At 36.5% G+C, this 17,827-nt stretch overlaps 1 protein-coding gene across 8 annotated transcripts in view; it reads left to right on the forward strand.

The window, feature by feature from the left end:
• The window catches only part of LOC109852451 (disintegrin and metalloproteinase domain-containing protein 11), a 32,721-nt gene that overhangs the window by 12,942 nt on the left and 1,952 nt on the right, over positions 1–17,827 (forward strand). For 2 of the 8 annotated variants that reach the window (XM_020423626.1, XM_020423628.1), the window contains exons 2-19: positions 993–1,046; positions 3,222–3,370; positions 3,492–3,545; positions 3,616–3,695; positions 3,868–3,937; positions 4,397–4,543; positions 5,137–5,343; positions 5,565–5,639; positions 5,757–5,926; positions 6,128–6,297; positions 6,381–6,544; positions 6,696–6,863; positions 6,995–7,299; positions 7,439–7,558; positions 7,672–7,753; positions 7,839–7,934; positions 8,116–8,269; positions 14,738–14,884. In XM_020423626.1, coding sequence (XP_020279215.1) covers positions 993–1,046; positions 3,222–3,370; positions 3,492–3,545; positions 3,616–3,695; positions 3,868–3,937; positions 4,397–4,543; positions 5,137–5,343; positions 5,565–5,639; positions 5,757–5,926; positions 6,128–6,297; positions 6,381–6,544; positions 6,696–6,863; positions 6,995–7,299; positions 7,439–7,558; positions 7,672–7,753; positions 7,839–7,934; positions 8,116–8,269; positions 14,738–14,838 — 2,366 coding nt within the window. In that variant the 3' untranslated portion in view covers positions 14,839–14,884. The other 6 variants (XM_020423623.1, XM_020423627.1, XM_020423624.1 and 3 more) reach the window with 6 other exon arrangements.

Raw genomic sequence — 17,827 nt, forward strand, 5'->3', positions numbered from 1 at the left:
CGTCAAATATTTTTCAAACTGATCTTACAGGACCCAACTCCGGATCTCGGACTTCCGACATTTTTGTTCATGTGTCTAAACGTGAACGTGTCTCACGAGAGAGTGAGAGAGAGAGGACGTATCGAGCAAAAAGTAATATTACCTTGTAACACATTTGAAAGTCCGTGACGTAAAATTATCTTAAAGGCTTTCGCTTTGCGAGATAAGTCTCATCGATGATTGAAAAAATTCTACCGAGTCATCATCTCATCTAGTCTAGAAGAAGACGCGATGCTCCGGCTCTCGCTCGAAAGGCCCGAAGGGCTACGGAGGGTCAAGAATCGTTGCTATAGAGCTGCGTCATTGACTCTGATCCATTCGGGGCTGACTTCGCCCTCGGCTGATTTTTTTGTGCTCCAGACCCGGAAGTAGGCCAGTGCAATCCGCCGTCCCTTTATCTAGCGGTGTGTCCGTCTTATGAATTTTGCGTCAAGGAGTTTTTGCGCAAAAAAAAAATGAAAAAGTTTTTATAAACTATTCTCGTCCTTGCGCAGGACGTTCTCTCTCCGCATTTGTTTTTTTTTCCACCTTCATAAAAAGAAAAGTTTGCATGCTTCACGAAACGTCGTTAAATATTTCACGTGGCAAACGTAGAATGTTTTTTTGCATTTAAGTAAAAAAACAGCTTTTGATTTAACGTAGAAAATCTTGTGTGTTTTAAATGTCAAACACTTCGTCAGGATTAGACAAAGAATATATACCAGCATGAACACTTTGATTCCTTTGTTCTTTCTCGATTCTCGATTTCTTATTTGAGCATGATCAGAAAAGTTTGGATGAAGTTTATCTCGACCGAAGCTCTCGAGCGCGAGTCGGTGAAATATCCGAAACGCATGTCACGTTATTATAGTAATTTATCTTTATATCTTCGCCGGCAACGCTTCGCAATATCTCGTTCTTCGCAAAATAAAATATTAAAATTTTTCATTTCTCGTGTCTCTTTTTTGTTTTAGAAGCTGACTACACTTTAGATGATTCCTTTTGGAAAGAAGAAGAAACTCCCGTTGGTGAGTGAAACGTCAATTTTCGATTAACGTCAACTCAATAACGAGATCATTTGTAAATCAATCTGCGGTGTGCATAATTAAAATGTCGTTACGAGTTGCGCGGATTTGCTGTCGCAATCTTTGCGCAATTGCGACAGCTGCGAGAGATAACGCGCGCGCTCTCGTCGAGACTCTCTCTCTGCGTAAACAAACTACCGTGAAGTAGAAGGACCGCAATGCAGCACTTTCGTTAGAAACTTGATCCTCGAGGATACGACAAATCCTCGAAAACGGTTTATTGTTAAGTCAACATCGCTGATTGGTCGGAAACGCGAAACTTAAATTGGATTACATTTTAGACGGGGGTACAATGCGCTGCGGGAACGTAGTAGCTCGGCGACAACGACGGCGAGAATCTCGGCCTAGATATTACGACGATTGTGTATTGGAAATTCTGCCTCTCTTTCTCTTGCGAAAGCGAGAGAGAGAGAGAGAGAGAGAGAGCGAGAGAGAGAGAGAAAGAGAGAGAGAGAGAGAGAGAAAGGACCAATGATGGAGAAAAATTTCGAGTTATTTCAGCGCGCGCGTTTGTTTTAATCTGACTTTAAAAGCTGAGAAAATTTCCACGTAATATATTTCTCGGCACTAAGCTAAATGCAGATCTTGCAGAATTAAGGGGCTTAATTAGGGATTAGAATGTAAAGTGTTGTCGGGCGTGTATTGTACGCGAGTAAGCAAACGCGCACAATATCTGCTCGCGCGATATCACATTAAATTTAATTCAATTTGAATAAAGTCTTCGAATGTGTCCGTGTATTTATTTATACGGAAATCTTTTACCGAAGTTTGCAATTTAATTAGTTTTGGATTAAAACTGTCATAAAACACATTACTCGCGCGCGCATCGTATTTCAAGTACAACAAAGAATTCAGAATTCCGAAGAGAATTAAGAAGTTTAATTAAAAACTAAAGTTTTGAAACAGAGCGTCAATTTATTATGTATTGTGCAAGAGAAATGCAGCGTTTGTGAAACAAAACGAAAAAAAAAAAAAAATTCGATTATCCCAGAATCTAAAAGCACTCTGGGGAATTCTAAGAATCGCGCGAAGTCCCAAGGAAAGAATTTTCTGACGCGGCGAGAGAGTTTTGCAACCTTCCGCGCGAGAGTCACCGCGTGTAACCAGCAGCAAAAGCGAAATATATATATATATATAACACGACGGCAGTCGTGTCAGCTGAATTCATCGCACAATTTGCACGGAGAACTCGCGACATTTCTGCGGCACCGACAATAATTGGCGGGCAGAAGAGGGATAGAGGGGGTCTTGACGGGCGGAGGTTTGACGAGCGACGCGAAAAGGGGTAAATTAATCGGCGAGTAATCTCGACGCGCGTCCGCGCGCGCGCGTGTTTGGGACGTCGCGCGTTTGAAAAGTGGAGATGAAAATTGAGTTCGCGAAATCGCGCTTCGACGAACTTCTCGAAATAAGAACACGAAATGATTCTGCAAATCGCGGAAAATAGTCAGCAGCAGTGGCCCGGAGGAGAAACTCCCCTCTCCCTCCCATCTCGCGGACAATCGATATGTATCACCGGTGATGGCAATTCTCCAACATGTGCCGAGAGTTTTCGCCACTTCGTGGACATGTAATCCGAGGAAGATAAACGATAATGTAGATGCAAAATATAAATCATCTCGAGAATTTGTAGAGAGAATTGATCGGATGTGTGTGTGATGATTGTAATGAAATAAAAAAAATTTAAATCATATCCGATAGTGTCAAGAATAAACTGACTATATCGTCAATCTTAGTGTTTGAGAAAATTCTCTTTTTCATCGCAAAAACGAAAACCGAAATCAATTAAGATCGCGAGAGAGCCAATATGCGGGTTACAAAAGGGAACGAGGACAGTAAAATTTACTTTACTGTCATCGTTAGTATTGAGTCATACGGGCTAAGCTCTTCGACGATGGTAGTGGTGGTGGTGGTGGTGGTGGTTAGCGGGAAACGGGGCAGTAGCGTAATGGCAATAGCGCGAAATTTCGTCGGTGCGACGCAATGAATCGCCCCAAAGTCCATTCGAGATGAAATTAGAGATCGTAGGAGAGTGGGTAAAAGAGTAGGACGACGGGAGGGGTTGGGGCGAAGGGGACGAAATTAGGGCGTTCGATTGAACGTGGAAATTGATTTCAGGTGAGGTCGAACGATTACTACGCGAATATCGACAAAACCAGGAGCTAGTACGAAATATCGGTAACCATTACTATCAGATCATCTATCCGGTACAGCTACGGCATCACGAGAAAATGGGGATATCCACGAGAGAAGTCGGCGTGTCGAAGGTAAAAACGGCAATTTTCTTTTTACACCGTTCTCTCCGCGTGGACAGTTGTTTGTTTAAGAAAAAAAAAAAACAACTAATATATACATATAAATAACGTAAAACTGTACCTTTTACTACAGTTTCCTCAACGAGGTTACGGAGAAGGATATCAAAATTCTAGGGGAAGAATGAGAGTAAGTTTTGTCACTTGACACTTTCGTAACAGTATCCGCGAGGCTTAACCGCAAACATTGATACTTTCAGACGGGGAGACATTTTCATCGGACGTCTCTACTAATCAAGGCCTTTAATCACAAATTTCGCCTAGATTTAGAATTAAATACGTAAGTGCAAAAATCGCGTCGCATTCCTAATCAGATAACACAGATTCGTACATATTTTGTACGGAATATCGAATATATGTAAATGAGATTTCGTAGAAGTTTCTAATTAAAAAACTTCGTTCGTTGTGAAATTATCATATGTTCTTCATGGCAAAATGTGCATTTATTACAGGCAACTTTTAGCTCCAAATCTTATGCAGAAAGACTTTTTAGTCGGTGACGCGGAAAGCATGTCTAAGCAGGTAAAGTATTGCGTGCTAAATGCGCGAACAAACCGACATTTGCAGATATAGATATAACGAAGACGTAATTGTTCGGCACAGTTGTGACAGCTTCGCATTGCACTGTTTTCTTAAAAAAAAAAAAAAAAATTGAGTTTAATAATTGAAGTAATTAAAGCGCTTCTAATATTTACAATATCTCGCTATTGTCAAAGGTCTTTTAAGACACAAACGTTAGAGGCACAATTGTTTTTTTTTTTTTCTTTTATATCGAAGAAGTTATTTTAATGTCACGAAGAGAAAAGATGTCACATGTACAGGCATTTACGGCGTTACACATCGTGTACTTTGAGTTAAAAAAAAAAAAAATAAAAAACAACAACGTGAATAGAGTTTAAAGCTCATACGAGACTTAAATGTTAAAGGGATGGCGCAAATTTAGAGATAAAATTAACGATAGTGTTATTTGACCTTTTACAGGAGATAGAACATTGTTATTATCATGGGACTGTGAGAGATTATCCGGGAGCAAGCGCTGCTTTTCACACGTGTAACGGCGTCAGCGGTGTCATACATTTAGGCAACGAGACCTTCGTCATTCATCCGTTCTATGGCGGCGACCTGTCGGTCAGTCAAATGTCAAATAACTTCTCGATATTGCTGTTACGCAACTTGTGATAAGCAATAAAAATGCATACGTCTACTCGAGAATATCTCACGCAAATTTTCCTCATTAGAATTAAAAAAGAGCGAATTCAGAGATTTTCATAAAAAAGTCTTTCCATTCTCAAACTACTTTTTATGTAAATTTCGCGCTATCGGATGTTCTCTGTAATCGCCTTTGTGGTTGAAAAATACGGAAATAAATGTAAACGCGCGAATTATTACGAGAAACTTACAATTTACAATTTACGATAATCGCACGCGTTTATACATAAAACGCGCGTATACATAAATAAACCGCGCTCATCGTTTTTTTGAAGACTAATGTCAACAGAGAGACGAGATTAAATCTCTCGTATCTGAAGGCTTTAAATTTCGAGCTGACTAATTTGGCTTGATTTTATTGTTAGATTAAACATATCAAACTTCGCGGAACTTTAGGTCGTGCTATAATTAAATGGAATGTCGGGTGTCGGGGGGGAAGAGAGACGGGGAGCTTGTCGCGGCAAGATGGCTGCGACGGATCTACACAAACTATATGCACGCCTCTCTTTTAGCAGAAACATCCTCACATTATATTTGAAGCCCGAACAAAAGCTAACAAAGGTTGCGCTAACACGGGGAATTTTGACCGGCGTAAGAGTCGCCGGCAGAAGCACATTCTATCATCAGGGTTATCAGAGGCCGTTTCCGATCGATACAAAAGAGACGTCCGTGATGCAACCAAATACATCGAAACTGCCATCGTTATCGATAAGGCTATGGTACGTTTTTTTTATTTTATTACAAAAATAATGAATGCACTTTTTCTTTTCAACAAACGTAACGAATCGTAAAAGAATTGTACAAAAATTAAAAAACTCTTTTTATTCTCGAATCGTTTTTTGTGTACTTTTGAATTTTGCAAAAAAAAAAGGAAGTGATTTTTCAGTATTTTTATAATATTCAATTTTTCTAACGTCATTCGAATTGTTTGTATGCGCAGTTTGACAAAAGAAACGGTAGCACTAGAGCTGAGGTTGTTCACGATGCCATCCAAGTCGCTAACATTGCAGATTTGGTGAGACTGAAATGCACACGCGCTTCTTTTAAACTCTATATTCTTAACTTCAATAAAAAAAAAACAAAAAAAAAAAAAAAAACACAAACTAAGTTGACATAAACTTTTCCCTCGCAGTATTTCCGTACGTTAAACACTAGAGTCTCCGTCGTATACATCGAAACCTGGCAGGGCAGCAACCAAGCGCAAATCAATCAAGCCGACATCGGTCAAGCCTTGTTAAACTTTAACGATTATACGATGCGGAGAATGTTTCAAATTTCTCAGGACACCACCCAATTGCTCACGTGAGTGTACTTGTCCGTCGCGAATGTTTTTTTTTTTTTTTTTTTTTTTTTTTTTTTTAATCAAATTTTCAGGCTCTCGGAAAGAAAGAGAAACACGAAAATATTTATGTATTTTAATTTAACATCGCGACATAGGTTCTGACTGATAAATTTTCCGAGCACAAGTAGAGAGAGGGTAATGAAATATTCTTGTTGCGACAGGGGTGAGACATTCTCAGGTGGAGAATCAGGGGTAGCTGTACCATCGACCGTGTGCAGCCAAAAATCCGTAGGAATCAGCGTCGATTTAAATACTTACGAGCCCCACCTCTTAGCTGGCACAATGGCTCACATGATCGGTCATAATATCGGCATGAGCCACGACGATGGAAGTCCGTACATTTGTCTTACTTGACTTTTTTACGCTTCAATCGAAAATCGAAGTGACAAACTGTGTTTGTTGACAATATTTCAGGAAACGATTGCAACTGCCGCGATTGGCACGGATGCATCATGGCCCAGTCCATCGTCGGTCTAGAAAACGTTCAGCCGTACAAGTTTTCCGAGTGTAGTAAAACCGATTATATAGAAGCCTTGAGAAGCGGTAACGGCCTCTGCCTTTTTAACAAACCAAATGAGGTAAGATCGACCATTTTTGCGCATCTAAAAAAACTTTTCTAAATCAATTGTCGTCACACGACAACATGTAAATAAGTCGCCAAGAAATGTTTTTCGCGACTGACGTGTGTTTCCGTGTATATAATCGATCGGATTTTTTTTTGCCACGTAGCTTGAGATAAGAAGATCATGCGGAAACAGGGTAATCGACGACGGGGAACAATGTGATTGCGGTTCGATCGACGAGTGTCACGAGTACGATCCCTGTTGCGATCCTATCACTTGCAAGCTGACAACGGAGGCCGAATGCGCGACCGGCCCGTGTTGCAGCAATTGCAAGGTGAGGAAGACGAAAGAGAGAGAGAGAGAGAGAATTAAAAACTCATCACATTCGGTTTTTCGAAACGTAAAAAATAAACTGCACAATATATATATATATATATTTTTAACACGTCGGCAATTAAACTGCAGCTCCGTGCTAGCGGTGTCGTGTGCCGCGAGTCAACGAACGAATGCGATTTGCCGGAGGTGTGCTCCGGCGACACCGGCCAGTGCCCGCCGGACGTTCACAAGAAGAACGGCAACCCTTGCTCAAATAACGCATCTCACTGCTTCAACGGGATATGTCCGGCCTTGGATCTGCAGTGCGAACAGGTCTGGGGTTACGGTGGGATCGCCGCCGATCAGAAGTGCTTCGAGCAGTTTAACTCGAAGGGATCTATCAACGGCCACTGCGGTACCGACGCCAGCGGTCATTTTATCAAGTGCGAGGCGGAGTGAGTATATAATCATCTTTAAAAAACAAAAAAAAAAAACATACAAGAAACACACAAAAACTAATAAAACTACAAAAGGGAGACGTCGGAAGTTAAATCGGAACGACGAGAATTGAGAACACATCGCTTTTCTCCGTAGAAACGTTCGCTGCGGATCCCTTCAGTGTCAACAAGGTAGCAAGCAACCGGTGATCGAGGGAATGAAGGATTATTACACGAGAACCATAATTTCCATCAAGAAAGAAGAGTTCGAATGCAAGTGAGTGCGAATCGTTGTCAAATATATAAGTTTCTCGATTTGATTATCTTGCTTGAAAATTACGTTATACGCGTTATTTCTCGTCGTCAATTATTCTCTGTCCGATTTTCAAGAGCTACGAGGGGAAAGGTGGAAGGATCCGATATGCCGGGATGGGGATTAGTTCGTGACGGCACTTCCTGCGGTGACAACTTGGTAATTACCAGCTGTATAAATTACGTAATGCTTCCTACTTTTTTTTTCTTTTTTTTGTTTTCACTCATTAATTGCGTTTTTGCAGATTTGCATAAATCAAACCTGCACGAGTTTGTTTCCACACATCGATCAAGAGAAGTGTCCCAGTAACATTGGCGACATCGAATGTTCGGGACATGGCGTAAGTCGTTTTTTTTTCTTTCGCAAAAAAAACACTACCAGAAAGATACTAATTATCTTGCGATAATTAAATAATATCGTTGACGCGCGCGCGCGCGCGCACGCGTATCTCAAAAGTTCGAACGCGAGATGCAGTGTGTTTCTCAAATTGTCTCTTTGAAATGTGCTTTATTTTGTCGCAGGTGTGTACGAATGTCAACAAGTGTTTCTGCAACCCCGGTTGGAGCGGAACGGATTGCTCCATCGTGCAGTCGATCCCGACGCCGTCGACCACATCCACGTCCGAACCGGTTAACAAACCCGATAACAAAATGGTGAAGAAAGAGACCCCCTACGGTAAGCCGCGGTTTCTCATGTGCAACAAAAAAAAAAAGAAAAACAAAAAAACAATTTTCTTTCCGTACTACTTAAAATTAGAGGATAAAAGCGGGAAATATTGACGCGCCATTCTTCTTGCAGAATTGTTTCACTCTGTGTTGTGTCTAAGCGCGCGAGACGTCTTCCCCCTCTGACAGACATAAAATTTTATATAGAGATTTAGTTCTTCATAAATTTCAGCCATTATCCGAATATTCACCTGCTTGTTGCATACGTGCTTTCCGCAGGATCATAACTGAGATCATCACTCTCATTTATCGCTTTACTGTACGATCGCACTAAAATTTCAATATCGATCACTCATTTCAAAAAGGCGGCAAAGATTTTAATTCGAAATAATATACAACAAAAAATCTCACACTGTAAATTTATGTGCAAAGGATCTTACGTTGGACCGATTTTTGAATTGAGCTTCGATATATATATATATATATGGTTTTATATAACATTACTAATATTATTTACCTATAATATATTGTTATTAATAGGAAGGATAAAATACGAGTGGCTGACTACTTCAATATTTCGCACTAATCATATCATATATACATTTTATGGAACATTTAAGCTTATTTACATAAAATGTAGAATATTTGTAATAGTCATAATATTTTTGTTATTTTCATACTTCTGTCATTATTATTAATTATTAATCATTGAGTTACTTACTCATTGTGATTCATCGCCGAATACAGTAGACTTCCGTCGGTTATATATCTTCTATTGTTCTCGGTATTACGCGAGTAACATTAATTAGCTCGCGCATTTAAACAGTTTATAATAATAATAAAGTTTTATTTTAAAATCGGATGTGTTGAGCTTTATTCTCTGATTTTTACAACGTTCAATACACGTATGTAAATTTTAAATATTTTTTAACGTACACATTTGAAAAAACGCGTGTTTATCCGTAATGTATATATATATATATTTATTACGGCAAATATTTTAAAAAATTAAATATAAAACTTATCTGTATCGAGAAATGAAAAAGTAAAAGATTGACGTTTTTTTTTTTTTTGAACCAATTTCACATTTGATCGGCGATAAACGTCTCGACAAGAAACGATTGGACAGGAAATAGTGCCGTTTCCGATAAAAAAAAAAAAAAAAAAAATAAGAGAAGTCTACTGTATCTTCGATTCTAGCAACGTAGACTCGGTCGATCGTCTCGATCGACTGTAAGCTCTCGATAAGGTAGAGGATAGGATTTTTTTGGGGTCATACTATCAGCTGTGCACATAAGATCTGATGTGTATGCGAATTCGCATCGCGCCGATATACACGCACGATTTCGTTTCGAAAGAAGCAAAAGTGACAAGAAAGGATCCTCTTTGTATCCTCTTACATCCTTTTAGTACTTTCTCGCTCCTTTCGAATGCGACATTCCCCGCTTTTATCCCCTCAAGCGATACTCTTTTTGCCTCACATTTTTTTGCGTTGTTCGTAAAGAACAATCTATATATTTAACACTCTCAACTCGGATTTCTAGGTTTCGTCGAACTCTTGAAAACTCGTATGTTCTCTCGCCTTCAGTTTCTTAAATTTCCCGATTGTGTTTGTTGCGCTGTACCTGTTTCTTTTATTTTTATTTTTTTTTTGTCTCAAAATACTCAATAGTGTGAAATGTCATCGCTCTGACAAGTGAAACTTTCTGACTTTTTTTGAAACTAATGCGCGAAATTGTTCGAGATAATAATTTGTTCGTGCGAGAGAGAAAAGAGATCTCTCTGAGAAAGAGAGAGAGAGAGAAAAAGAGTTCGAAGTTGGAAAGTTTCACGAATCAAAATTTTATTTATTTACGTTACATCAGGACGCAGCTACCACGCGAAGCACTGAACACACAGTCACGTAATACACAAAATAAATGACACGGTTGCACGCGTACACGCCGCATGCACGCGGGATACAAAATGCTTGATCGTTTCAGGACACACCAACAACAATCTCTCTACGGGATTGCTGGTAGTGATGCTGGTGAGTGTGGTGACGGGCGTCTTCGTTTCTTTTTCACTGTTTGCTGTTTGCAACAGGTACAGTAACAACGCTGAACAGATCGCCCGCGATCAAGGCCTGTCCCTCTCATCTTCGTCGTCGTAATTCGTGGCTAGCTGGATGATGATAAAATTGATGAGGAGGCATCGCACGCGGCCATCATGCTCTATTATTATTATTATTATTATTGTTATTGTTATTACGGTGTCGATCATATTCTTTATTTATTCTATATTTTTCGGTGTTCACTTATATCATCTCACAACACATACACACTACTACAAAACGCGCGAGAGTTGCAGAAACAAAAGTCGCTGCGTTCACACATACACGATATAACTACAAAAGGATGCTCCTATCTCGATGTTTTCTTTGTTTCGCTTACTATTCTTATTCTCTTTCAGGCATTCCCGAATATAATATAAGTTGCAATAATAACTTGCTAATTATGTAAATAATCTCTTTCTCTTTCTTTGAATTCTGTTATAGCGCTTCGCAGTTTTGATCGTTTGTGTTTTTCTTTAGAACTATAGAACGCTTTGGCTTTCGATTCACTTTCTAGCCGCCTCACGCACACATTTCCCAGCTAAAAAATTTCCCGAAAAAAAAGCGTCCCAACACGCAACTGTGGATTCTCAAGATTATTCAGTTAAGTTTCTATTTTCATGCCGAGATCCTGCGCTTTTTGTGAAACTTAAGTTACTTAGAAGATTAAATTACAATCCAGATAATGCTAATTCCCACGATCCCTGTGAATCCTGAATATCAATCAATTATTTAATACTCGAGCTTTTTGATTATTAATCAAACCACACATTAATTGTTATCAGTAATTGAAAATCAGAGTATTTGTTGAGGTGTGTGTGTTTTTTTTTTTTCAATATACTTATTGACACTTTTCTCGAAAATTGAATGCAGCTGGTTTTGCGTCTGTATTTACTCGCACACATACGTGACAAGATATATGTTTTATATATATTATATATATTTTATATATATTATATATTTACATATTATATATATATATATGGGTAATATTGTGTCATTATGTGGTGTGTGCTATGAATGTGCTCATGGTATAGTGATTTATGATCGTAATTATGTTGTTCGAACGAGGATCTCGACTTTTAATGATTATCGCGTTTTGAGGGACAACGGTAAATACGTCAATTTGTGCTCAAATTATTTAAAATAAAAACGAGCATATGACTTGTGTGTGGAAACAAATTTGCTTGATAAATTTGTCTCTCCGTGACAAAACAATAGTTTGTCGTCCCTCCAAAAGCGACATCAAAAAATTTATACAATGTGCCAGCTGCTTGTATGCCCTATGAAAGCATGAAAGAAGCTGATTGGTAAAAAATTCATTGGAAAATTGTCAATTCAATCGAACAATTGTATGCAACTTGGCGGACAATTCACTAACTTAAAACGATCGATTTTTTTTTCGAAGTGAAAAATCAAGATTTTGACGAGTTAAATTCGATGCTCTCCCTTTTGTGACATATATACGTCTAAGATATATTCTATATTCTTTTCTTACGGTTTGTTTACTTGTGAGATTAATTATTCTTATTTATATGTTGTAATAAAACAAAGTATGCAAAATATCGGAAGGCACTGACGGAGACTGTCTTTTTTTTCAGAGAGAATATGAGAGAACAGGGACATTCTAGGATAAACAAATATATGCGAATTTTTTATTCTCTTGGATGCACACAAATCTACTAGTCTCTTTGGATTTTCGGGCTCTCGGACGTTGAATTCCTTCAATTTCCGAGAATTTTGACATTTTTGAATTTTTATTTAATATTATTGTTTTTAGAGAGAAATTTTCGTGAAAACACTGAACGAAACGGATTCTCATGTTTGAGAATTCCGAGACTCTGAACATACGTCGAACATAACTGCCGTTGTTCTGACTGTGAAACTTTGTAAGTTCAGAGATTAGCGGTTTTCTCAAAATTACATTCCCTACTGCCAAAAATACGAGAAGTTAAATTTGCAAATCTTTCGAGTTGCGAGGTTTGACAGTCGAAACAACGATGTATATAGTGCTCATTTTAAAATGCACAACACGTCAATTGTCACGATAATAAAAAAAAAAAAAACATTCTCTTCACAAAGTATAACACAATGATAATATTACAAAAAAAAAAAAACCGAAATCGCATAGTTTAAAAGAAGTTCTCTTTGTGTTAATATCGTAACGACAATTGTGTGAGCAAGTTCGAAGTGTTGCATCGATTTAAAAATGAACACTTTGTGTATCAGGTCGCAATTGTTTCCGCGTTATGTACGTATTACGTAAAAGTGATACGTAATACGTATCACTTTTATTACAATAACATACATATATGTATTGTCTCTTTTCATGTGCTGATATTGGCTTCGTTGTTTCTTGTCTGTTTCTGTCTGCCATCTCTGTCTGTCTGCATGTGGGACTCGGCTCGGATGCGAAAATACCGAACCACCCTCCTGCACTACGTAAACTGCAAAATGGTATAAATCTTCGGTTTGCAAACCAAAACAAAAAAAAACATACAAATAACAAACAAACGACGGCTCGCCACATCTGACGACGATGACGACGAATTATTACGTGACACACAAATGCGTAAAAAAAAAACGAAAAAAAAAAAAAACAAAAAACAGAGAACTACCACGGCTCTAACACTGTATTTTTAGTTGGTATGCTCATGTCGGTGGTAGGGGGTGTTTTCGTAGTATTTGCTCTGATGGCTCTCTGCTACAGGTCAGTCGTAGTACATAAAAACTTCTCCCTCTGTCTCAGGTTAGTGTGCAGAAACATACACAAGTAGAATTTTATTCTCTCTCTTTCTTTCTCTCTCTCTCTCTTTTTTTTCTCTCTCTCTCTCTCTCTCTTTCTCTCTGTGTCCTCTTTTCCATCTTTTCTACTTGAGTTTTCTATTTCTCTCTCTCTTTTTTTTTATACGTGTGCTGCACGAGAGGATGGAACAAGTGTGCGCGCGCTAAGAGTAGCATGTTTGCTCTTCGAAAAATTTGCAGCTTCTTTTCTCTCAGCAAGCATTTTTTTGTTTCTCGATGTTGCTTTCATGCTAGTACAGTTTGTTCGTGTAGTTTAATGCAGATTGATATAAATTCTGATATAAAAGAGCGTTCGCGCGGTTCGCTTTGTTTACTTTGAGAAGGCAGTTTTTCCTCATTTGTGAGCAATTAATCACTTAATCGTCCATCATAATCTAGTCCATTTACACGTACATTTTGTTTAAACGCGAAGAACAGTTTGAGGTAGAATATTCACGAAGACATTTGATTTAAAATTTCTCAAAGAATATAAAGTTTCTCTATTTACGCTTTTTTTGGTGCATGTATATATAATTATATCTTTTTCTGCGTATAAGTATTTATTTACGTGCTATTTTAACTTTCCTTCTTTTACGATCTCTGTGCATATTCGCTTTTTGCCTTTTATCCGCTAACGATAAGAGAAGTTGCAAAATATATCCGACATTAATTGTCGTTCTTAACACATTATAAGTAATAATGAAGTTCGTTCGAAACTCTTCCTTAATATCATCTTAAATAAACACCCTTTTTTCGACCACGTATATTTCGAAGCTAAAATTTAATTCTATTTACCAAGAAAAAACTTTTTACTTGAAAATTTTTTAACAACTCTTTTAAATATGTAAACCTTTACTTTCAAATCTCATCTCTTATCCATAACTTTTATCTTATCAGTACCCAAACAGAATTGGATTTTTTTGCATGTCGAGAGTCCGTTGACTTTCGTAGCGAAAATAAAAAATAACTCGGAAATTGATATTATACACACAAAATTTACTTATAGTGCTTATATTATTATTCATAATAATTATAATCGCAGACAATTATGTACGTTCCACAAACTGATAAGAGGGATTATCAATGTTCTCAGCGACAGATGTGTGTATAAAAATAAATAAAAATACGGACAGTGAAAATATTGAATATTGTTTCATATTTATTGTTACAAATTGTATTGTAATGCCGGAACTCATATAATTACGACAATAAATTATTTATATAAAGTTCTGTGAATTCTACTAATAAATATTGTGCAATTATGTGTGTTGGTATATTTATCTCGTATATGTCTGCGGAATAAATTCTGATTATATTCCAGGTAATTATTGAGTAATATACGATTAGCAAAAAAAAAAAACTAACAGAAAATTATATAACTGATCCTTGAGCTAATTCTCTAATCATACGCCGGCAGTATTACTAATTAATAACAACGTTAACAAATTCTAAATAACTGGTAATCCCTCTTAACGCTATTAAAACTCTAAAAATTCTCCGGTATTATTTAATGATTTTTTAAGAGAGCTTGCATGCGCTTCTTCATTTTTTTCCCGCGTTAAAAATTCGATAATATATGTATAATTGACTAATTTCTGTTAGAAGAAAGAGTACCGTCCCGAAATACGACCCGCCGTACTCGAACAGACCGCAGCAGAGAACCTTTAGCTCTGGCAATCATCATGCAGAAGATGCGGCGTTAGATAGCGTCAACAAAATTCTCACCTTCGGCAGAATGCCTCAATATAGGTACGACTGTCATTTTGTTGCTTGTTTTACGAAATAGTGGCCTATTTCGAGAAATGTATTTTAATGAAATCGATAAATCTCTTCTTTTTTTGAATATTAAATTTTACTTCAATATATTTTGGTTTATTTTGAAAAATTTAATATATTTTAATGAGATCGACAAATTCTTTCTTCTTTAAATATTAAATTTTGATTTAATATATTTTAATAAGTTTATATTTCAATGGTTTTGATTTATTTTTATTGTTAAATGTGCCTGTTGCTACAAACATGGCACTGATAATCCTTCTTACGAGTTTTTATATATATATATACATACATACGGGACGTATGCAATTTTATTTAAAATTATAATAATTATTAGTAATACAAATATTATAAATATTATAAATAAATTTTGTATATAATTCGAGTTACTTAAAGTAAATAAACTATACTATTTTCTTAAGAGAAATCTATAAAAATATTTACAGTAACAAAACTGTGTTTAATTATTTATTTTTTTCGTATTACTAATTTAATTGTTTTGAAACTTTTATTAAAAATTGAAGTGTTCTGGTGTTAATAATAAAATACATATTATCGCTTATCACTGACTTTGATACGTGTATGTAATTGTCGATACAAAATTTTAAACAAATCTTCAACAAAAATAACATTTTTTATAGTTTTGACGTAAGTATTGATGCAAAAAAAAAACTAATGACAATGTCAATTTTCTTATTTACGGGAGAAGAGATTCAGTTCTTTCTCTCTCTTAATAATTTTCTTTCACAACGATCAATTGAAAATTACCATATTAGAAAACATCTAATAACAGCCTCTCATTACATTTCACATCTTATCTCATTTTTCATTTTGTTTCTCATAATTTCATCGATAAATTCTGATCAATTCATGTGCATGTTAAACCGTCGCGATGTGTCCCAGAATTCGTATCACAATTAACGAAGTGCGTTTTTTTATCAATGTATGATGTAGAAGTGATTGCAGTTCGTAATGCTTCTGTCGTTCGATCGTTTTCAAGAAATATCGTTATTACATAACGACGAACGAAGAGTTTGTAGTATATATATACTTTAGATCACAGCTATACACACAGAAAAGGCCAAATCTCGATATTTACTGCCCAATTTATTGTGGAAATTAATTTTGTCAGAAAAAGAAAACAATAATTACTTTTGGTCCGTTCTGTGCGACGAGTTGCGCTTATATATCATTAAAATATACGAGAATGCGTGAGTACAGCTTTGTAAGAAATGAGCTAAAGTGCGCTTGGATCAATGTGACTTTGGAGTTCGATGCCTTTTTATTTCAGGTGAATCTCAACTCCTTAACTTCACATAAGCTTTAGTATGCGCTTAATTTGCATAACAATCTTCCCGATATTGTTTATGTACATATATATATATATATATATATATATATCGCATTAGATTTCCGAATATATACATACATATTATGTCAAATTTTTTTTTAGAAGAAAACGATGTCTCTATATATTGTGTGTAGAAATGTAAAATTACATTTTAACGAGACAAGAGAGATTTTCTCTTTTTTTGCGAAAATAAAAAATACTGTTCTACATAATTGCAGACTGATAATAAAATTTTCATTATAATATCACGGGATAAATCTTCTCTTCCACAAATTTTTATTCTGAAATTCACAGTCGAAGCTCTTGACGGAATATATGTCATAATATTTTCATAAGGTATCGATATCATTGTAATCTGACAAAGCCATCAAATTAAAGCGCGCGAACGACAGAAACTTACGAGTCCTGCTCGATTGATTTCTTTTATTCCTCAAGTAAGGAAGATATAGAGCGTTGAAGAATTTTATTAACCCTCAATTATTATAAAAGAAAAGTGTAGCGGTATTATCCAATTGTATTATCCAAACTTAATACAAATAATGAACATTTATCGCAATTTTTATTCTGAATTTTATTAGATCTGCGCAATTCTCAGTCTCTTCAAAAATACATTTATTAAATAATCGAATATTTCACACACACGTGAGAGCTTTAATTTTTAATGTACCTCAAATTTTTTATTTTTATTTGAATAAAATAAAACTCTACAAATTTTTATTATATTAAATTCTTTATTATTTCGAGCTCGTTAACGTTATGACGAATAATAACGGTTATTTAAAAACTTAATACCAAAAACAAAATCTTTGAAAGTACATTTGTGTCCTCGTGTTAATCTCAAACGTTGATGAATCGAACAATGCACACAGTAGTTGAGGGTTAATAAGAAAATAGCCGCGGCATGCCTATATTAGTATATTTCTAGCCGCGGCGAGACCCAGCGCGTGCTGTTTCGACCCCCGAATAACGTCGCCACCGCCGACGGGCCAAGAGTCAAGTAAGTCTCATGTGTCTCGTCGTCATTCTTCATTATTCACATCACAGTCCGATCGAGGAATAATAATATATTTTGCGCGTGTCATTCTCAAAGATAACACAATGAGAACGAAATTTCTTTGAAAAGAATCAATAAAAACGTTATTTTCTGTAAAAACCAAATATCCTACTTTTTTAATTGGATACAATAATTGGATATTTAAAAATTGATAAGAAAACGTGTTCGGGACAAATTAATAGATATTATTCCTTATTTGGACCGTAGCATTGCCGCAATGATCGCTTCGATTCGGTCGATTTCGATCGACCAGCAATTCATCTTCATATGTGTTTCCATGTTGCCGGAAATAGCGTTTTCGCATTTGCGGCTACTATTGTGGTTAAATTGCAGCTTTTAGCTGTCTCTAGGGGATCAATTCTCCTCTCGTATTTGACTATGATTATTAATATCCCGGTCCGAATCTGTCTTTTGTTTCTCTCTCTCTCTCTCTCCCTCTCTCTCTCTCTCTCTCTCTCTTTTTTGCTCTCATCATTCTCTCATATTTTGCACAAAAACATCGGTTACATAC

The sequence above is a fragment of the Pseudomyrmex gracilis genome, unplaced genomic scaffold (assembly GCF_002006095.1).
Source record: "Pseudomyrmex gracilis isolate BER0280 unplaced genomic scaffold, ASM200609v1 scaffold_29, whole genome shotgun sequence".
NCBI lineage: Eukaryota > Metazoa > Arthropoda > Insecta > Hymenoptera > Formicidae > Pseudomyrmex > Pseudomyrmex gracilis.